Source organism: Castanea sativa, chromosome 10 (genome assembly GCF_040712315.1).
Source record: "Castanea sativa cultivar Marrone di Chiusa Pesio chromosome 10, ASM4071231v1".
Classification (NCBI taxonomy): domain Eukaryota; kingdom Viridiplantae; phylum Streptophyta; class Magnoliopsida; order Fagales; family Fagaceae; genus Castanea; species Castanea sativa.
In genome coordinates, this window is record NC_134022.1 from 34,569,751 (window position 1) to 34,592,211 (window position 22,461).

At 33.5% G+C, this 22,461-nt stretch overlaps 2 protein-coding genes across 2 annotated transcripts; both read left to right on the forward strand.

The window, feature by feature from the left end:
- Nucleotides 1-3,742: 3,742 nt before the first annotated feature.
- LOC142612782 (adenine phosphoribosyltransferase 1-like) lies at nt 3,743-9,546 on the forward strand. Its single transcript, XM_075784937.1, has 7 exons — nt 3,743-4,029; nt 4,393-4,500; nt 4,665-4,775; nt 5,260-5,352; nt 6,283-6,432; nt 6,829-6,887; nt 9,171-9,546. The coding sequence occupies exons 1-7, from the start codon at nt 3,831-3,833 to the stop codon at nt 9,222-9,224; spliced, it is 774 nt and encodes a 257-aa protein (XP_075641052.1). The 5' UTR covers nt 3,743-3,830; the 3' UTR covers nt 9,225-9,546.
- Nucleotides 9,547-19,487: 9,941 nt separating this feature from the next.
- On the forward strand, nt 19,488-21,030 carry LOC142612430 (uncharacterized). Its single transcript, XM_075784527.1, has 5 exons — nt 19,488-20,129; nt 20,215-20,469; nt 20,574-20,639; nt 20,759-20,824; nt 20,938-21,030. The coding sequence occupies exons 1-5, from the start codon at nt 19,488-19,490 to the stop codon at nt 21,028-21,030; spliced, it is 1,122 nt and encodes a 373-aa protein (XP_075640642.1).
- Nucleotides 21,031-22,461: the final 1,431 nt, after the last annotated feature.

Genomic DNA, 22,461 nt, shown 5'->3' on the forward strand with positions numbered 1-22,461 from the left:
CACATTAGAAAAAAAATTATCAAAAAATATATTGCATGCTATAGTCATAATTATTTAATCTAACAAATTAATCATAGACCAATGTTGCAAGTCCATTTTTAAATAGGGGTAAATTTGTCTATTTAAATCATTTCCTCTCATCTCCCTCCAAATTTTTAAAAAATCCAAACAAGAAGAACAACTAATTATTCCTTTCCCCCTTACTAATTTTAAAAACATCCAAACAAGGTAGAGGATAACCATTTCCCTCTACTCTCCTCCGTCTCTAAACTTCCAAACAGGCCATTAACTCTGGGTCTGCCTAGATTTGCATCAATAATTGATCATAGTATTGGGAAACCTTGACCTCCTTGGGCGAGAATCGTGTTTGTGCATGGTTATCCTAGACTTAAGCTTAAAGGCTCATCTCAGGGGTCTGTCTCTTATGGCCTTTGAATGTTGTTCTCATTTTTGTGTGTGTTTGACAAAAATTAGAAAGTTAGCTTATTTTACCATTCAATTTATTTTTGCTACTATTCATAAGCTCTACTGTACTTTTTGGTACTATTTCAACTAATTTTTACCATTATTTACAATACTTTCAGTAAAAAGTTTTTAATTTCACTAAAATAAGCAGATTTCAAACAGACTTTTTATGAGATGAGGTCAATCTCATAAACAACCAAGAAACAAGCGTAAATTTCAAGTAAAGATCAAAGGTAAAATAGATTGGATCATTGGAGGATGCACTAGTCGCAATAAACAGTAATATGAAGGAAAGGGAGGAGAGGCTGCGCAAAAAGTACTTCAAAAATTTGGAATTTCAGAAGTTGAAACAAAAGAATAAGAAAAGAAAATCCTTACCAAACCCATTTACATTAGGTTAGTCTTGGCATCCACTCAAATTGGGACCTGAAAAAGACTCCCTTTCAGATTTTGTTCAACTGGAATCAGAGGCCACGTTTATTGTACCCATCACATGTCCCAAAAAAGTAACCATCAAAGAATTGAAAACAGTCAAATTCTCGTGGCCAATTCAGACGGCCAAGCCAAACTTAAAGAATGAGGGCAACAAGTGGACCTGCTTCACTAGAGACCTAGGTCAAATAAAAAGGCATTTATATTCTAGTTTTTTCTTTATCATTAGAAACAGATGACATAAGTTGAAATTTTTTACAAAAAAAAAAAAATCATTTGTTAATAAAACATTTTAAGAAAATTTTGATACTATTTTTTTTTTGGAAATATAAAAATGTAGTAAAGAAATCAATTACTTCTATTTTTTATAATTTTTTTAAAAATAATTTACTAACAAATAGTCTTAAAGCATTCTTTAACAAAATATTAAAATCCATAATTTTTCTATAAACAATTGAACTAAAAAAAATAAAAAAACTCAACATTCAGACTTTGGACCACCAAATCAAAACAATGTCTTTCTTTTTTCTTTTTTTCTTTTTATGAGGATCAAAACAATGTCTTGGACATAGACATTGCAATCACCCACTCAACCAATGACTGAATGACCAATCGATGAGAGAAGAGAGAGAGAGATATTTCATTTGTTACTAAAACATTTTTAAAAAGTTTTGATATTATTTTTTGTAAAAATAAAAAATATAGTAAATGAATCAATTACTTTTTTTTTTCTTTTTCTATAAAAGATTCTTAAAATAGTTTACTAATTGTAAGGTCACAATTCGTACCTAAACCCAAGATTAAGACTGGAATAGGCTCAAAAAGCCCAATACAATGAATTTGTAGAGAGTGGACTTTAAACCTAAGTGCTAGTGATTCTAAATAACAACGATGGTGGGCTAGATCACAACATCATACACATGAAGTAGTTTATATAACAGTAATCGTTCTCGGACTCGAGCCGAGAATATTGGATCTTATATTTCACTTTTCTTAAGTATAGATTACAACTATTGATCTTTAGTTCTACAGTGTTATCTTCTCTCTTTTTTCCGATCCCCCTTTTTTTGGGACCTCTCTCCTTCTTATACTCCCTCCTATTTTCCATTGTCGCTCTCCACATATAGCTCTAGGCAGTTCCCTTGGATACTTGTCCCTTCCGCATCTTCTTGTGGCTTTTAGGTAATAGCTGTAAGGCTGATTATCACTATTTAGATATCACTTTTTCATTAATGCAGCCAGAGATTTAGGTACAGAATATTCAATGCGGTGGTAGCAGCTTTCTTCAAGATATTTCCCATCCGTTCTTCTTCATTGTTCCCTTGTGAAACATATCTTCATCCACAAGACCTTCCAAGACATCATTATAATCAACATGATGTATCATCTGATCTTTAATTCATTTAGCCGAGAAGATACCCCTTTTCGGACTACTTCTGCAAACTCATTACATAATAATCTGCTCACGAACACTTAAGCTGGACATCCTTACTACCATCAATCCGTCCTCGGAAAAGCAAGTATCCTCAGATCAAGCCCATGACCCAAAAATACGCCTCGGGCCTTTTATCCTCACACTAGTAAATAGTACTGGACCATCCGTTAACAAAATATTAAAATCCATAATTTTTCTATAAACAATTGAACTAAAAAAAAACTCAACAATCAGACTTTGGACCACCAAATCAAAACGATATCTTGATCATTGACATCGTAGTCAACCACTCAACCAATGACTGATCAATGAGAGAGAGAGAGAGAGAGAGAGATTCCATTTTTTTAATCTAGAGGGGGAAAGAGAGAGATAAGTGAAACAATTGTTTCACTGAATATGTATATTTAGACAATACTATATCATTTTGTAAATGTTTGAACAGTTATAGGGAGATTTTGGGAAATTTTAGCTATAGTATTCTATCCTAGGAGAAAAAGTGAATGCTTTGAGAAAAGAGGCTAATCAAGAAGCAAAAGACCAAATCCGAGGTCATGCTTCTCTTCCCGTGTTACTTCCGTCTTTATTACTAGTGCTCTTTCTTTGGTGTCAAAAGCCATATGATGAGCATTGAGTAGAGTCGGAGAGCATGAGATATGTAGGTATTCTCCGTATCAATGTGACGGCCTTTGATTCCATAGCATCGACAACCACTCAAAAACGAAAAGAAAAAGACAAAAAAAAAATGTATAATTAAAATAATAATAAAAAAGAGAAAGAGAGAAAGAAACAAAGGAAGCAGAGCTCCATCAATGGTCTACATATTTCACTAAATTCGCTACACTTATTCATTTTTCAATTTTGTTGCCATTACTTCCACTGTTTAGGTCATTAACAAGATATGGCTCCATTCTAGTACATTGGAATTGACAAGATTTGAATACGTGTCAAATTTTTTTTTTGCTACATATTTCACTAAATTCACTTCACTTTTTCATTTTTCAATTTTGTTGCTATTGCTTCCACTGTTTAGGTCATTCACGAGGTATGGCTCGGTTATAGTGCATTGAAACTAACACGATTTGAATACAGGTCAAATCTTTTTTCTGCTACATATTTCACTAAATTCACTTCACTTATTCATTTTTCAATTCCATCGCTATTGCTTCCATTGTTTAGGTCATCCACGAGATATGGCTCGGTTCTAGTGCATTAGAATTGACACGATTTGAACAGGGGACAAAAATCAAACGGCTCTCCGTATCAGCACTAGAGGTAATTGGTCCCCGAAAGTAACGGGTGGTGGGGCCTTTTTAGTGTCCTAATGGGTGGCCAACTGGTTGGACCAAAATGCCCTTCGTTATTACCAAATAATCAAGGTATAACTATAATTTCAAAAATCAATGGGTATTTACAATGATGCAAATTAATTAAGAAGTGGCTGCCACTTCTATAGTTATATAGACAGCGCCAGTGGCACTCCTTTTTTAAACTCAGCGAAATGGAAATTATGCACAAAGCCTCATCAAGTCTCTCTTGCAAAATTTCATTCTTTCCATCACCCGACAACATCGACTCTCCTCGAACTCTCGCCACTCCGTTTCGACATTCCTCAGCTTCCTCGAACTCTCAACTGCAACAACTACAATTGAATCGCTCGAAAGATTACCGACCAGCTCGCTCCCCACTTCGCTGTACTGGTAATTGATCTGATCCTCGATTTTAGTTTGGATCACTCACTCGTTGCTGTATCTAAATACGAGATCTGTTTCTATTGTTACTGTTTTCATTGTCTGATTTTAATAATAAAAGTATTCTTATTCTTTATTAATGTCAAAAGAAAAGCAAGAGATCATAGAATATTACTTTTTAAGGTAAAAAGAATAAGTTAATAACGATTGGTCATTTTTGACTTTTCCTTAACCAACGCGTCGACACTTTAAAAGGCCAATTGTAGCGAGAGTTGGTGGTACAGGCCTCTCGCTTTCTCTCTTTCTCTGTGTTTGTCTATTTCTCTCTCTCTCTGAAACTGTAATTGTAGTCATTGTAATTGTATTGAGCAGCGAGTGACTCAGTGAAACGTCAAGAAATGGCTGGTAAAGATGGCCAAGAACCTCGCATACAGAAAATTTCCTCTGCAATCCGAGTCATCCCTGACTTTCCTAAGCCAGGTTCTATTGCTCTCTAGTCTCTATTCTGGCTAAATATGTATATGATTTATTTATTTATTTTTCTTATTTACACTGCTATTTGAATTGAAGATCCAGAATTGGTTTCTGGGTAGTGAGTATTTTTTGGCGTAATTTGATTGTAGCATTTGAATCGAATTTGGCAGGGATTATGTTCCAAGATATAACAACCTTGCTTCTTGATACCAAGGCTTTCAGGGACACCATTGATTTGTTTGTTGAGAGGTACAAAGACAAAGACATCTCCGTGGTTGCAGGTATTGTCTCATATTTTGTGTTTGTAAAAAAAAAAAAAAAAAATTGGGATCTTGTTGTTTAATTTCAATCACATGATTCACATCTTAATTTCATATCTTATATACACTTTTATCCAAACTAAAAATAAAAATCACATCTTAATTTCAAGCTTAAAGTTAGAGTTTTGGTTTTCTCTCAAAAAAAAGTTTGAGTTTTGGTTTATTGGACTTAAAAAAAAAAAGGGGAAAACTAGAACTAGAACTGTAACTAGAAGAAAAAAAAGTTTTTTATTTTTATTTTTTTAATGTAGATGTAAATCAGTCAAATAAGCTTTAAAAAAAAAAACTAGGCAAACTGGCGAGCTATGGTAGTGTTTCTTTGGTATTGTTTTAGAAACTAAGCCATCAGTGTTATGTCGTTTTTTTTATTGACTGGTTTTTCTGGCATGTATGGTAAAGGGGTTGTTAAGTATTTATATAACCTAATTTTGGATAAACAATGCAGGTATTGAAGCAAGAGGTTTTATCTTTGGCCCTCCCATTGCATTGGCCATAGGGGCAAAGTTTGTTCCTATGAGAAAGCCTAATAAGTTGCCTGGTATGTTTCTTTGCTTACCTTTTGGCCTCCTCCGCACGCAATTTCATCATTTTCTGTGTATTTGAGAAGTTCATGTTATCCTTTATTAGTAATTGGAACGACACAATTGATCTCAATTGATCTTTTATTCTGGCTCAGTTGCTGCACTAGTTTGGTTGTAAAAGGCTTCTAATTCTAATCGCTTCTAGTTGTGCTTTTGTAAATGTTGTTGCCTTTACTTTAATAACATTAATCTTCTTTAGATTTTATCAGTTGGGTTGCAGATCCATTTGTAGCAACTGTTTCAACCTCCTCAATTATGCAATTCTCATTACATGATTATAGTTAAAAGTATCACGAAGTTGATTGTGGTCTATGCCTACTCTCTGTGAATAAGAGAGTGATCATTCATCAGAAAAAGAAGGGGAAAAATATGGTTATAGCTTCAAGGATGATTGGTTTATGAAAGAACATGAACGGAGATAAAGAGGAAAGTAGTCCTCCCAACTAATTAAAAAGTGCCTCATTGTTGCTTGTAGTTGAACAAATGCACACAAAAATAAGGGACTTGGGGGATAGATGCTTAAACATCAACAACCCCCCCCCCCCAAAAAAAATCAGAAGAAATATTTCTTCTTCCTTTAGTATATTATTCAAAGTAAACTAATTTTAGTTATCATTTAATACCATATAGCATACAGAAGGGTGCAGCTGTAACCTGAGGTTCAATATCTGGATTTTTCTTGGAAAATTTCTTATATTTTCATAAGCATTAATTGTTGTTTCTAAGCTTAGTGGGTGTGTTAAGTTCCTTGTTTTTGTGTGTGCATGCCTGCAAGGTGTGAAGGAATTTTGAATTTTGAACTTTTTGGTACTCTCCTGTGTTGACATCATAGCTGTTGGGTTGCCATAAAGGATTCAGGAATGATTAACAGTTTGATGGTTTGGCAGGGGAGGTAATTTCGGAAGAGTATTCGTTGGAGTATGGAACAGACAAAATGGAGATGCATGTAGGGGCTGTAGAAGCAGGAGAACGTGCACTGATAATTGACGATCTCATTGCAACTGGGGGAACCTTGTGTGCTGCAATCAGGCTACTAGGTAATTATTAAAATTTATCTTCATTTCACAATCAGGTGTAGAGGAGGAGATGTGTTTTAGGTAGAGGCATATATTGATTTGCAAGTCAATAAAAGTACTTTTCTTTATAAGGTGTATGATGGATCAGGAAGGTCCATGGACATTATCAGGGGCTCTAAAAATGGCAATTGGTCTCTAATGGGACTGGTGAAAGAGATTGTAGCTACCTTTGGACAGGCTTAGTGTCTTTTCACTTGCATTTGTCTTTGAGAAATCACTTAGTCCCCTCTATTTAGTTCAAGTGTTTCCTCTAAAGAAGTATGCTTGGTCATATGTGTTATTCACACCTGGCTTAAGGAATGTCAATCTTCTATAATTCCTAGTGACTTAAAATCTGCCTTTCAATTTTGGTTGCAGAGCGGGTTGGAGTGCATGTGGTTGAATGCGCATGTGTTATTGAATTGCCGGAGTTAAAGGTATGTCCCTCATTATATTTGATAATCTAATGATTTACTATTGAGCTTAATTCTTTAACCTCACTGTCAAGATTGGTTGAGATTGGAAGCCTTATCAATGATCGTGCTGAGTTTTATGTAGATTAACACCTATATACATGAGTTTTGAATCTGCTCCTGTCATGATCTGAACCTGATGTGCCTCAAGTGTTTCCATGTGAGACTAGGTTTCAAGGCCAAATAGTAAACTATAAACTTCTCTATATTACTTATCAAAAAAAAAAACTTCTCTATATTAATTTTTTCTTTGAAGTTTAGGAAATAGTCAGGGAGGCACTAACAAGCAAACAAGAGTTACTGTTTGTAAATCGAAGTCATGCATGTCGGCATATAAAATATGGATTTAGAAAATCTATGCATCCAAAGTAAGGCGAGAATTATATTTTGTTTCCAATGTTTGACTAAATTGATTAATATGCTAAACATATACTCTACTCCCTATTTATTATCATGTATAAAACTTTTTATACTCTACTCCCTATTTATATTTTGTGTGTGTGTGTGTTTGGGGGGGGGGGGGGGGGCGGGGGAGGGGGAGGGGGGAATTAAGTTGCATGTTCAAGACTTATGGCCCATTTGGATTGAGGGGGAGTAGAGTAGAGTTGGCCGGAAATTAGCCTATTGGCCAACTCCCCTCCCTCCTCCCTCAATCCAAACAGGCTCTAAAAGTTTTGGTTAACTATGTAATTATAAAATAGTTAAGAAATTTTCAGGGTTTAGAAAAAGGATAAGAACTGATGAACAAACATCAGATTTATCAAAAATCAAAGAAATCCTATTACAAACCAAATAAGAATTAACTTATGCTTGCAATTCTAATATCAATGAATAAAGAGAGGCAATCTAGAAGTAATGAAGTAGGCCAAGTTGCTGGAAAAGCACAGTTTAAGTTGCATCTGCAGAAGAAAAATGAACACTGCTAAAATTGAGCGGTACAGATACCCAGAGATTTTCTTACCAAAATCAGCATAAAATCTGATGTGAGGTACTCTGTATTGTAACCCAGAATACAGGAAGAAAAGCTATATTTGGAAATGGATTATACTTGCCTGCACAATATTGGATATGATATTAATTTAAAACATGAAATTTGAAATGGTTGAAAATCCTCCGATGGTACCTTGTGTTGAATAGAAAGTGATGGGGAAATGGACCTTATTTATTCTCTTATGTCTAGCATCAACATGCATTTGGGAAATTGATTATAAGCTGTTAGAAACATAAGTTCCCGGCCTTTTGATGTGAAAGTATCTGAGAGCACTCAGAGACTTGTTTAGCCGAGTTAGGTTGATCAAATATCCATTTTAGTTTGTGGCTCATCGTAGTTTGATGCTTTTGAGCTATTTCTTTGTAGACAATATAGAATTAATTTATATATTTAACTAATGCATAAATCAATGACTTTGAATATTAAGTCTAAATTGAGATCACATACGGGGTGTGGGAGAGGTGATTGGTAGCTTTTCTTTTAATTGTTTTGTAGAGGCTAATTCCTATACTTGAACCTGCAACTTTTTGTTTAGTGAAAGTTACTTGCCATTACACCAAAAGACCTGAGTGGATGATCAAATTCCTATTTCAGTTTTGGGTTCATTGTAATTTGATGCTTTGGTGCCATTTCTTTGTAGACAATACAGAATTAGTTTAATCAGTCAAGTAATGCATAAAACCAATGACTTTGAAGATTTAAGTCTAAATTGAAACATGTGCTTTTATAAAGGTCGTAGTTAATGCACAAGACTCCCACTTTTGTGGGGTCTGGGAGAGGTGATTGGTTGGCAGTCTTACCTCCAATTCTTGGAGAGGCTGATTCCTGAACTCGAACCTTCGACTTGTCCCTCTTGGAGGAAGGTACTTGCTATCGAATCAAGCCCCGAGTGGGTTAGCATTTGCTCAATGTTGTAGGAGTGGGTTAGCATTTAGAATTTGTATGTATGTGCATTTTCCTGGATATTTTATGTATTTTATAGAATTAATAAATACGGGAATCAGAACTTGGATTAGAAATTTCCCCATCTACTGCTTCTAGATTTAGAGCCTAAATATTACTTTTAAGACCAAGTCTATTCATTTAAAACAAAAAGGGGAAATAATACCAAATGACGGGTACAGCTACTGAACTACATAGACGGGTCTTTCTCTCTGCTTCAATCTTATGTCAACTTATTCGCCTGTAAACTTTTCTCTTTATTTTTTCCCCTTTCAACTAATGCACTGATGATATGAATTATTGGTTTATTTCAGGGTCGGGAACGGTTGGGAGACAAACCATTGTTTGTTCTTGTTAACGGAGCTTGATCTCAGGATGTCTGAGGTAGTACTGCTTGTTTCTTGGCCATATGATTTCATAAATGCTAGAGCTCTTCATCAAGCTAGAGATTTTAGAAGACCATTTTGATGGTTGGCAAGCAGTAGATATTGAATGATATAGCAGTAATAAATGATACATGCACTTGCTTCCCCTTCTCCCGTTGTGACCGTTAACTGAATTTGATAGAGGATCTCGAGTCTTTTTATTGGATGAATAGGATCAATGTTTTTCAGTGCAACTTCTACTGTATTTTTCTTGCCGTTTTGTTTTCCTTCAGTTAGTTATGGAAGAACTCAGTTTAATGCTGCAGGCACTTGACGCCAAGCCAAATCTCTTTTATTTTCTATGCTTTAAACTTAAACCCCATGCTGTAGGGTAAAAGGGCTAGGTGAAGGGAGCGGATCAACGTAAAACTTTACAGGGATGTTGCATTTACATAATTATGAAAGATTGTAATGATCTGGCACCAATTATCAATGAAAATTTTACCAAAGAAAAGCCTACCTCATGGGGATTCCCATGAAGCCAACCAATTGAGCTATCCCATGTGGGGCTTATGTCATCATCATCATCTATTGTTAGAGTCCAAATCTTCTGTCTCACTTTTCCTGCTTCACTCTATACTCCACCAATAAAAACTTACCACGTGTTCACCTAATTAATTAAATATTACTATTAATTAATAACGGTAGCATTAATAAGTCAATAATGATAGTATTTAATTAATTAGGTAAACACGTGACAAGTTTTTATTGGTGGAGTATAGAGTGGAGCAGGAAAAGTAAGACAGTAGATTTGGACTCCTATTGTTATTACTCAAATTCAAATATTGCATAATTACTAAAATCCACTCCATTTATACAAGTCACATAACAATAATAACAATGAAGATTTTGTCCCAGATTTTTTGGGTCGGTTATCATATCATCATCTATTGCCATTAATGCAAATTCAAATTTTTCTTAATTACTAAAATCCATTCCTTTCCATTGATGACACCAAATCAATGAGCGTTCTACAAATTAGTTGAGGTTGACCGCATGCATTATTTTCTTCCATTTATTTCCATTGATAACCAACCATATAGTATGAATTTATTCACAATATTCTTAAAGGTAGAGTGGGGTCAACCTCACAATCCAAAAGCAAATACGAAATTTATTCAAAGAGTATGCGTGATCTCAGTTACCGACTTTAACTACTATTCTTGAACACCAATCTCAATTATCAATCTTGATGACTAGTTTCATCCGTCTGCATCTTGGGGTTGTTGTCCTGACATACATTTCTTCAATCGACCTAAAGGGACAACTAGCTAGCAGGTCTATTGCCAAGCCTCCCGGTAGGTCTACTACCAAGTTTCCCACCAAAAATCTCTGCTTAATCTCTATAAATACCTCCTCAAATAATAGAAAAGGAGGAGGCCAAACAGGCTTTATACACTATAGTTATTTCATTCTCATCTTCTTCATTGGATTTCTAACTTAACCATTGGAACCTCCTTAGTCATTTGATTTGAGGTCTTCTTCTTTGTCAGGTGACCGGCTTTGTAGGAAGTTCATCATTCTTGTAGTAGAAGTTTTTGATGGGATTCCATTATTTCTCCCACCTACATGTACCTATCAATAACCCTATATATATTCTCTATTTTTTATTAAAGTTTAAAAACAATACCAATAGTCTAATACTTTAGTCACTCTACTTCCTACGACGGAATTAATATTTGGGGTACAAGGTTTGATATAGTGCAGCCACTCATAGCACGGCTAGCTGTAGGTCCAAATTGCCGTATGTAGGATGAACGCATGAGGTATTGTTTTGTTTTTGGTTTTAAGGTTTTTTTTTTTTTAATTATTATTTTTTTATCCTTCAAGTTTTTTGTTCTTTCTTTGTTTATCCTTCAAGTTGCACTTAGGATCAAGTGAAACTCAAATTTTCTCTTCAGAAAGGAAAATTTCCATTGCTTTGCAATCTGCAGGCTATTAGTGAGGTCCTTGTCCTTAATTGGTTATAGATTGTCTAATACTACTCTAATTTAAATCAAGGCTTAAATATCTAAAAAAATTATAATTAATAATTTTTTTAAATAAAAAATAATATTAGAATACATGCCTATGTGAATCGAAATTCATGATTACATACACACTTAAGAAAAAAGAGAGTAAAAAATTGTTATAGTACATGTGATTATATAAATTCATTACGACACTCACTCAGTCAAGGAGATATTCAGGGTTATGAGGAAATTTATTATTTTTGATGCACATGCATAATACTAACTCATTGAAAAAGAAGCACGAAATACTATGTATACATATATTTACTTGTGGTCTATCTAGAGACATTCTAATTAAGAGGAAATGGTGTCTTAGAGTGGCCAATCCATTCCGCTCCCTGATTATAAAATACCTGAAAACTCCATTAATTAATAATATGGTGGACTAAACTTAAGAGCTCTAAGTTTACGTTATACTTTAGACTAATGAGCCTATCATCCAGTTACTTCCATGAAGTCTTATACACATTTTATCTATACTTAAACATAATTTTTTTTTAAATAATAATAATAATAATAAGGAAAAGAAAAGCCTGACTATATGACACATATTCCTCACATAAATTAAGTACTAATTATATATATATATATATTATATATATATTACCCTTTCTTGGACTGAGTTTGGAGAAGCTATCACGTAATTAGCATGATTAATTATAGTTTTCCTTTCCTGCCCTGGTTCATTGATCAGTCTACGGCCGACTTGAACCCAAAAAAAAAGACCAACCTTGAAGTTGGAACCGGTCCCTTGCTATCTTCCCTGTTCTTCAGTAATACAAACCATGAAAATAATTTCTTTTTCTCGTGAAATGATATTATATATATTGAAATACAGAAAAAACAATGCTTAATACTTTGACAGCCAGTTAAGCATTGACTTCGAAATGTTATAATACATGTGATAGATAAGAGTCATAAGACATCATTATTACATAAACAATAATTGTTTAAGATGAAACTCTTATCTTTTCTTCAAAAATTAACACAAATAATGTATCTTAATTTTTTTTTCCTAACATGCTGTTCAAGAGTACGGATTTGGATATCAATGCCGTTAGTTTTGCAGTTAGGTCTTTAGGGCCAACAAACTCTATGGTTTATGATTAGAGAAGCCCTGAATTTTCTGTTGTTCAAGATTCCCATAACATTCAACTAATTATCAAACACGTTTAGTCATTTCATCCCACAAGAATTAGGTAAAGAGTAAATTTAGGAATTTTTTTTTATAAGGTGATAAGTTATGATTAGAGTAACACCGCTTTCATACGAGGGCTCATTATCAGCCATACTATTTTCATCATGCACCAATCACAAAGCTACACTTAATTTTTGTGAAATATTTATGTCTTTTAGACTTATATTCTTAGGTAATGAGGCACTTAATCCATGTTAAAGAGCCCATCAATATTTTCACTTAAGTTGGATATTTAATTGTTCATTAAGAGAGAATCAATTTTGCTTAATTTTTATGTTTATTTTTGCTTGTGATTTAAGAGAGACAGACACGTGGGGGTGTGGGGGGGGGGGGTTGGTTGATTGTGTATTGTCAATTTGTTGTCAAGTCACAAAATATTTATAAAAAAAAGAAAAAATATTAGTACCAAATGGTTTTATTTATTTTTTATTTGGGGTTGGGATCATATAATTAATATAAGCATATACATTTTGATATTAATAAACCAATTACTTATCTCAAAATAGTGAGCTTTGATTGGAAATAAAAAAAAGGGAATTAGGAAACATGCATATGATATAATATGTTATATATTTTTGTTCTTTTATAAGGACGTGCCTAAGAATGTAATTCCTTAACTAAGTCGGTAGGTTCAATTTTTTTTTTGGCTCAATAGACACAGTTGGTAGTTTGATAACACAGAAGTAGCTGTCTCTTAGTTTTTTTATAAATAAAAAAATTTTAAAAATAGTGAAAAGTCTCAAACTTTTGTGTAGCTAGCCGCACTTGTAGACAAACCTGACGATCCCATAAGTCCATAAACCTAATCATGCAAGCCGGCGAGAGCATATTAACCAAAAAAAAAAAACTTCTGAATGAAAAGAATAAAATCAGATTCCAAAGGTTTTAATATCTTCATTACGTTTTGTACTTATAGATTTTATTCCATTTGTTTATGGGGTTTTAATAATTTCAAAGTTTTTGGGTATACATAGGGTTAAGTTTCTTTTCAAAGGGTTGTACAGTAATGGCCGGTGCAATTTCATCAAAAAAACAATATATCAAAGGCCTTATCGAACTTTCCTCGAAATGGATATATAAAAGAATGTACAAAAAGTAGTCACTGACTGACGCGTGGGATCAAAACGCAAGAGTCGGCAGAATCTTAGGGAGGCAATAAGGGACAGTTTTTGTGACTGTTTTATGGTTTTATTCAGGTCATCTAATGTGATTAGTGCTAATTTTGGGTTGTGTTCTCTGTCTTCTTGAACTGGACTAATCTTAAGTAAGATTTCACAGCTGGGTTTTGAGTTTTTTCATAAATAGTGGCCTGGTGTGGGGGGCATTTGGGAATCTAGTTCTTGAGAATTTGTGACATTTTACTTAACCTTTTTTATAATCTCTAGCCATCCATTTTTAATCCCAAGAGGGAGGATGTGTTATAAGAGTGACCTTACTGCCATTCTGGATAGATTGGTTTATCACATATTTTATACTTAATCTTTAAGAAGTAACATTTTCCTCTCTAATTCTAAAAATAATTAACACCATACCTCCTTTATGGCCCTATTCCCCCCTCAAAGTTTAGTGGGGTTAACATTGGACATGGAAATGTTTCTTTTTAAGGAAGGTCAAAATGCAAAAACACCTCATTGGGTTTGGATCAGTTACAAAAACACCCATAGAGTTTTAATTCTTCTGTATAACTTCATGAGGTTTTCGTATTTGTTAAATTAACCCCAAAGATTAACCTTCATCAACTCTTATAAACAGAAAAATGAAATCCCCAAGAAGTTTTAAGAAAGAATTAAAACATCATGAGGTGTTTTGCAACCTTAAAAGAATAACAGATGTCAAACAACCCGAATGAATTTTTCTGTAGCCAAACACTCCATCCTTTTTCTCTTTCTTAATTTTATACTTCTACACATTTATGCCAAGCCAAGAAGTTAACTAGCATGACGTTCATGCCAAGCAAGTTGGAGAGTTATAGAGATAAGGGTGGGGGATACATTTTGTTGAAATTATATATATATATATATATATATCTTTGTGAGAGTAAATTTAAACCTAGCGAAATTAGATGCAAACCCTGGAAGGAAACTACGGGTATGGGTAGACATTTTGGGTTAACCCTATTTGACTAGAAATGGGAGGTGGTTCATTGGGTGAAGTGTTAATTAGTTTAGGAATTAGGGAGGATGGTGTTATTGTCTGAAAATCGGTTGTAATGAATGAATCTAATTTTACTATACACTGATTCTCAAAAAATTAAAAAAATCACAATACATTGGGGCCGGGGTATCAATGTATTATACCCTAGGTATTTAATTATGAATTGCTATGAAAACTCAAAAAGAATAAATGCATGCATGTGTTAATGATTAACGAATACAAATTTTTTGATCCATTTTGTGTGTTTTACACTTTTATTTTTTATTCAACTAACTGTAATATACCATGTTGTCCTTAATTTTTTTTTTCCCTTTTAAACTTTGATTATGTTATAATGAAAGTAAGAAAAATATGTAACAAGTTGTAATTGGTAGAGAATGTGAAGTATAAAGTGGAAAACAAAAAATAAGACACAAAAAGCATAAAATAGAGAATTGTATTCAATGATTCATCAATTTGTGCACACAAATTCAAAGTCATTGTCTAAGTTTGTATTTTTTTTTTATGTGCAATTTGACTTTGTTTTTTTTTATTTTTATAAATATAATAAGAAGTTAATAAAGCATTAAATGCATATTAACACGTGTCTTTAGGACACTCATTATCAAAATTATTTTCAACAATTAGCCCTAAGTTGTGTACATAAATTAATAGATTATTAACAAATGTATTTATTCTTTCAAGAAATATATTGTGTAACTTATAATATAATATTTAATTTTAATTTTAACTTGAAAGTTGAGACCTTAAGTTACCTATTTTAAAAAAGGGAGCCGAAAAAATAAATGGTAAGAAAGGTTGACCAAAAAAATAATATTACTATATAGTACTAACAATAAAGTCGTATGGAAAGATGCCAAGTACAAAGTGCAAAAGTCTTCTTCAAATAAAAGTAAAGAATGATGCTATATGTGCAGTTATAGTATTTCATCAGTATGTGTAAAATCTTGCAAAATAAAAAAGTAAATAATTTAACACATTTTACGTAAAAAAATACCCATATTAGTGGGTGTAAAATTGTGCATAAATGCACATAAGTTACAGTAACCGTGCAAATATACACGATTACTATAGCTCTTGCATTTAATATTTTAATAATTTCTGATTTGCTCCTCTTTTTTTTTTTTTTTTCTCTCTCTTCTCTATCTGCAAAACTAACGCATTCTCTCCCTCATCATGTTCTTTCTTCCGTTGATACACACACTCCCACAGACACAAAATCAAAAATCAATTACAAAAATAAAAAATCAACCACAAAATTAACAACAAAATCAACCACTGGAACAAAATCATTAGATCGGTGATAGGTGGTTGTGGATCGTGGATTGGAGAGGCGATTTGGATTGGTGATGTGGATCGGTGTTGATGGAGATCGGTTTTGATGGAGATCAGTGTTGATGGAGATTGGTGATGGGTTGACGGAGATCGGTGTTGATGGAGTGCTTGTGATGATGCTTCTGGGTTGACGGAGATTGGTGGATTGGAGAGGCGTTGTGGTGCTTGTGATGGTTGTGGTGTTGATGGATTGCTTGCTTTGGTGCTTCTAGGTTTTGACCGTGAGAGAAAGAAGAAGAAAGAAGAGGAAGAAAAGAAAGAGGAAACCGCAGAGAGATAAGGAAAAAGAAATAAGAAGAAAGAAGAGGAAGTATAGGAAAAAGAAACGGTAGATAAAATAATATTAAAAAAGAATATAAAAATATTATTTATATAAAATACAATGTATAATAAATGGACTGAGGTGGGTATTTTGTAAAATTGGGCATGTAAAATAGAAAAATGTAGTTTTTTTTTTTTTTTGTGTGCAAAATAGATGATAAGTTTGCATCCACATCAGTGGATGCTCTTAGAACTCATAAATAGGATGCAATATGATTGTTATTTTATTATGTCTTTGCTGTGTTAATTGAGACATCTGTTGTTACGCAAATAAGGTCATATAAGAGAGTTCTGCTTTACGTTGTTTGATCACAGGTAGCAGAAGCCAAAGATTCCAAGCTGCTTTCATACAAAATGTTAGTTAAAGTGGCTCTTTTAAGTTTTAAATTTGAAATATAGGAGCATAAACTGAATGATGTTTTGTTTGATTTGAGACTGAAAGTTATGCATATATTAATGCAAACTATATGCAATTCCAACTTATGAATTGGATATAAATAGTCACATCCCCATAAGAGTGGGACATCATATTATAGAGAATTCATCGATATATATATATATATATATATATATATATATATATATATATATATATATATATATATATATATCAGAAAGAAAACAAATAATGCACGGGGTTTGTGTTGTATGTATAATCTATATTGCATGACGTGGAATCAATCTCACCAATACATTCTTTTGTATCCTCTCATTGATGTGTATTAAACTTTTTTTTTGGTTTTGTTTTTAGCATGTATAACTTTTATTATACGTACAATATTCATTTCTAAAACACCCAGTTATAATAAGAACTGCTGTATTATCCTATAGAATGTAGTATTAAATTTCACCACATGCATGCATATGATGATGATATGGTGTAGGTTATGTTTTAACATGGCCAACTATGGGAGAGATCAGACATTGCATTATTTTTTGCTTCATTTAGGGTTATATTAAAATCCTCGTCCTACCTCAATTAGGTTCATGCTCTATTTTTTCTCCAAAAAAAAAAAAGGTTCATGCTCTATTTTCAAAATGATATACGATTAGGAGATTAAATTTATTGAACATATACGAAATCAATACCTAAAGATATGATGCTATAATGAGCCTATTATAGGAAATTGTAGGAAGAAGAGAACCTATCAAATAAAGTTGGGTCATATCTTGAAAGAAATCAAGTTTGCACTTGCACCTTATTAAGGATTTTGAGGTTTGTTCTTATCAGGTGGATCCATTGAGATATGCTAATGAAGCTGATCACTGTGTCTTGCAAAAATGGCCTGTATCTTCTTAGTTTATTGTAATTCTTTTTTTTGCAAAGAGTTAGGGCAAGTAGACGTGGATGCCTCATGCCATGCCAGATATGCTTTAGGTTTACTTTTGTACTGGAAAAATCTTAGAACACATGATATGTAGATTTCCCGTGTGCCACAAAAATAGTTTACTATCTGTGTATACGAGACATCCACAAGGACCACAACAATGTCATTGGGTAAAATAATTTTGATAGAGAAAATTAAGGAAGAACCTATTCCATGTCTGTGTATTTAACTGTTTATTGCTTACTTTGTTGGAATTAATTAGTTGAAAACGCGTGTTACTTTCAACTATGATGATGTAGACATTTAAATTATAAAAGTTAATTCCGTTTTGCCAGAAGATTTTAGTATTAAAAAAAATTAAAGTCATAGGCTAGTATGATCGAAAGGCAAGTGTCCTTCAACCTAGATAATTAATATGAATTATGAGATTATCAGTAGATAGAGTTGAATAGTTAGAAAGGGTTTTTTTTAGAAAAATACAAAAAGTTAGAAAGGTTAAGTGTGGTATTTAGCATTGGGATGAGCTTATTTTTATCTATTTATTTTATAAAAATCTACATTATGAAAAAGTTGATATTATTTTTCAAAAGTTGATATTATAAAAAAACTAATATTTTAATAAATGCTTATGGGTTGGGTCTCATTATGCCCTAATACACAAATTTTCAACTAAACTAAGGAGACAACCAGCTGACAAGTCTTTTATTTAGTTTTATCGTGATTGGGGAAACAGATCTAAGTTTTATGGTGATTTCCAACCCAAAAACTAACCCCCCCCCCCCCCCCCAACTCAACAGAACAATGTATATGTTGTGGAAGACATGCATTGTAACTCTTCAATTTTCACTTTTCATCTTCATGGCTTAATTACCCCACTGGGTGGTCTTGGTTGAATTGAGATCTTCACCTTTAGTTGGTGACCAATTTGGAGGAGGTCTACATGTTCGGTTGGGAAAGTCCATCACAGTCTAGTAGAAATCAAAGTCTTTGCCAGTGGTTCCATTGCGTATCCCAAAGTTTATCTACTCACATTGTACATTTTGTTTTAAGATAAAAATAAGATCAAACCTTGCAAATGCTAAGGAGTTGTCCATTATACCAGTTCACAAACAACTGTAGCCAAGGAACAGTATACTTTGAGTTCAACCAAGAAATTAAACTTGTTAGGTTCAATCCTTAGAGCAGAGACAAGGAACGAGCCATACGCTTACTTTGTCGGGTTTAAAGTACTTCAGAACTTCAAACTCATCCCCACGATCTGGCCGACCTTTTGTTGCATTTATTTTAATATGCCTACAAAAGTCCATCTGTTTATTATATTCAAGAAGAATTCCACGTTCTCACAATGTCAAATACATGAGCCTTTTTCTCTAACCTTTGCTTTTACTCTCATATGATTATATCACCCTCACCAAATGACCATTTATGTACCAATCAATTGTAGAAAGTCACCTATCAATCATTGCTTTGACTCTTTTTGTCATTCTAATGCATATTTAGCAAGTCTAAAATTGATATTTAAGGAGTTTAATGCATTCCAATATTTTAATTTATCATTGCATGTACTGGGGCTCCTCTGAGTTGTCGTTTGCCTGGTTTTTGGCCCCACCCGTAGACTCCTGAGATTAGTTACATGGAATAAGGACCTAACAATGAGCAATGATTACGAATTAAATATTCAGTATACAAATGAAGTCAAATTGTTAGTAACATTCTGTGCAGGGTTCGAGTATAAATTTGCTTCTAGTCTTCGCTTGTCCTGATTAAGCAGAGTTGAGCTTCCCTTAGCAGCAGCACTAAACAACTATAAGATATTCATTCTTTCTCCACTGGTTCCTTTCAGTTAAAGAAAAAAAAAATGGAGCATATTGGAGCTTTTCCTGAGGGAGAATGGGACTCTTTGAGCAAGATGTTCACTTCTGAAGAGCTTGATTTCACATCTCAATTGCTTGGTCAATGTTCAGTTCTGCTAGAGAATGATGAGGGTTTGAATTCTCGAACCCCATCAAATTATTTTTGCCCCACTTCTGAGGCTGAGAAGGGCATGTCTGGGGTTCATGATAGTTTACTTTTTTCTTTAGATTATCTCAACTCTAATTTGCAATATGTTTCTCAAGAAAGTAGTAATAGTAGTCATTGTAGTAGCAGCGTCTTCATTGCCACTCCTAGCCATGAAAACTATAATTATTTTAGTGATGCTACTAACCATGTTCCTGTAACAAATGGTATCCCTTTGCCCATGAACAATGGCATAATGGATGAGAAACATGTAGGCTCGTTATTACCAACCTTTCCTGACATTGTAATGGGTGAGAGTACTGTTTGTATCAAAGAAGATACGAACCCTGAAGGATTGGAGAAGTTAGATGATGTTCCTGGCAACAAAGAGTTGATTCTCAAAAGGAAGCTTGATATGCCAGAATCATACACAAAAGCAGAAGACAAAATGATCGCGCACCCGTCTGAGAATTCGAAGAAAAAACCCCGGGTTTCAAGAGATGTAAGTACTTCAAAATGTGATTCTATTCAATGTAGCAGAAATTATTTTTCTTAAGTAGTTTCTAATTTTTCATTTCTAAATTCAGGTACAAAAGAGTAAGAAGAATGTACGGTCAAAAAAGAACCAGAAGGCTAGTCCAAATGGCAACCATGAAGAAGAGAGTAATGCTGGACCTGATGGACAGAGCTCCACTAGTTATAGCTCGGAGGATGATAATGCTTCTCAGGAGACTAATGGAGGAGCAACTTCAGAGTCCCAAACTCCTGCAGCTCTCAATTTGAGTGGGAAAACAAGAGCCAGTAGAGGGTCCGCTACTGATCCACAAAGCCTCTATGCAAGGGTAACAAAAACTTCCACACAAAAAAGCCTTGTTGAATGTATTAATCCATAGGCTTTAGTTCAGAGCTAAGGTTTTATTGATTTACCTTCTATATAATCTTGCAGAAAAGAAGGGAAAGGATAAATGAAAGACTCAGAATCCTGCAGAATCTAGTCCCTAATGGAACAAAAGTGAGTGACATTCTTTCAATTAGTACATATGATTTCTATTCATTAGTATTTTTATTTGTAAAAGGTAGATGAAAGTGAAACCCTAAGCTCATATCTTCATTGATGGTTTAACTTAACAGGTTGACATTAGCACAATGCTTGAAGAGGCAGTCCATTATGTGAAGTTTTTGCAGCTCCAAATCAAGGTAAATAGCAAATGTGGATTATACAAACTTTTCACCAAAAATGTTAAATTTCTCACTAAAAAAATTGCAAAACATATTGACTAATTAATCCCTTTTTGTCATTGTCTTTGTAGCTTTTAAGCTCTGACGATCTGTGGATGTATTCTCCCATTGCTTACAATGGAATGGATGTTGGTCTTCTCAACAAGATTTCTCCACCTCCATGACTTTGAAGACAGCTATTATGTTCGTTTATTTAATGTCAAATTATTATAACAAAAGAAAGAGAGAATGTGTAATATAATTACTCGGAAGATTTATTATCCCAAAGAGTTCCAATATTTTCGCTCATAATTAATAAGGAGAATCCTCATTTATGATCACGGCTATCCTGCTAATTTCTCAATTTCTTATGTTTGCAAACACTAAATCGAAATTAAAGCAGGTTCCTCATAAATGGTTTTCTTCGAGATTCACAAATTTTACCTCACATGCAAGTAATAATAAACAAAGAAATCAATTCAATAGATATTTATAAATACGTTGCTTGTTTAGTATATAGGGAATCAACCATCAGATAAATACCCAAATACATTAAGTCATCATCAATTTATTGGTTCATGTCAGCTTAGTGTGAATGATTGCTAGATGGATCTCAGTTGAAAAATACATGGCACACGCATTAGAGAGTCTCTAAAAATACGATTGAGCATTTTAAAATTTCACCTATAAGTGGCTAAGTGATAGGGTGATTAAATTCTATGTTGTATAGTAATATTAGATATATTATGGATCAAGTGGTTCAAATTAATCAATTGTAGGCCTTCAAAAAAAAAATTAACCAATTCTAGGCTTATGTATTTGTAAAACTATCAAAATTAACTTTAGGTTAGTCTAGAATTAGTCAAGTATTTTCTAGTATATATACTCTACATTGGATTAAATGTAATACAAAAAGCTTGATAGACATAAGTAGCCATCGAGGGTTTTCACACCATGGATACAGGCCGTCAAATTAAACCATCTAAACCTTTATATTTGCTCATTCTTTTATACTTCCGCTCATCACATATAATCATACAACAACTTTAACAATAACAAAAATGGATCGATACAATAAATATTAATGAGCCTAAAATTATATGCTTGAATTTTTAAGTTAAATGAGTTTGAAATTTTGTAGGTTAATTTAATCAATCCATGAAATAGTTTTTGTAAGGAATTGCCTTTATTCCCAATCCTAAAGGGAAAAGGATTTAGGCCCAAAAAGTTCAATACAATAAATTTATAGAGAGTGGGCTGGAAAACTAGGCTCTAATGAATTAGATAATTATAGTAGTGAGCTCAGATAAACAGGGAATAAGAATAAAACAGTTTTACTCAAATAAATCGTCATCGGCACAGTCCGAGGAGACTAGATCTTATATATATTTCCTTTGAATTTGGTTACAAGTCCAGTTCTTGGAGCTACAATGATTCTTTTTTCTCTAATTTCAGATAGATCCCTCCATAAGGGACTTCTTTCTCTATTATATACCCTCTTTTTCTTCATCTCTACCCTTCACATGTAGGGTAAGCTACTGGCCTTTATCCTTGTCCCCTCAGCAACTTCTCGAAGTCTTTGGGTAGAGCTGTAAGGCTGCTAGTTACTGTTCAGG

What these genes read in the sequence shown, in the direction of transcription:
- LOC142612782 (XM_075784937.1), top strand. Translation starts at nt 3,831, where the DNA reads ATGGAAATTATGCACAAAGCCTCATCAAGTCTCTCTTGCAAAATTTCA. An exon ending in CCCTGACTTTCCTAAGCCAG is followed by an intron (nt 4,501 to 4,664) that starts GTTCTATTGCTC and finishes CGAATTTGGCAG; the next exon opens with GGATTATGTTCCAAGATATA. An exon ending in AAAGCCTAATAAGTTGCCTG is followed by an intron (nt 5,353 to 6,282) that starts GTATGTTTCTTT and finishes ATGGTTTGGCAG; the next exon opens with GGGAGGTAATTTCGGAAGAG.
- LOC142612430 (XM_075784527.1), top strand. Translation starts at nt 19,488, where the DNA reads ATGGAGCATATTGGAGCTTTTCCTGAGGGAGAATGGGACTCTTTGAGC. An exon ending in TAGTCCCTAATGGAACAAAA is followed by an intron (nt 20,640 to 20,758) that starts GTGAGTGACATT and finishes TTAACTTAACAG; the next exon opens with GTTGACATTAGCACAATGCT. An exon ending in TTTTGCAGCTCCAAATCAAG is followed by an intron (nt 20,825 to 20,937) that starts GTAAATAGCAAA and finishes TTGTCTTTGTAG; the next exon opens with CTTTTAAGCTCTGACGATCT.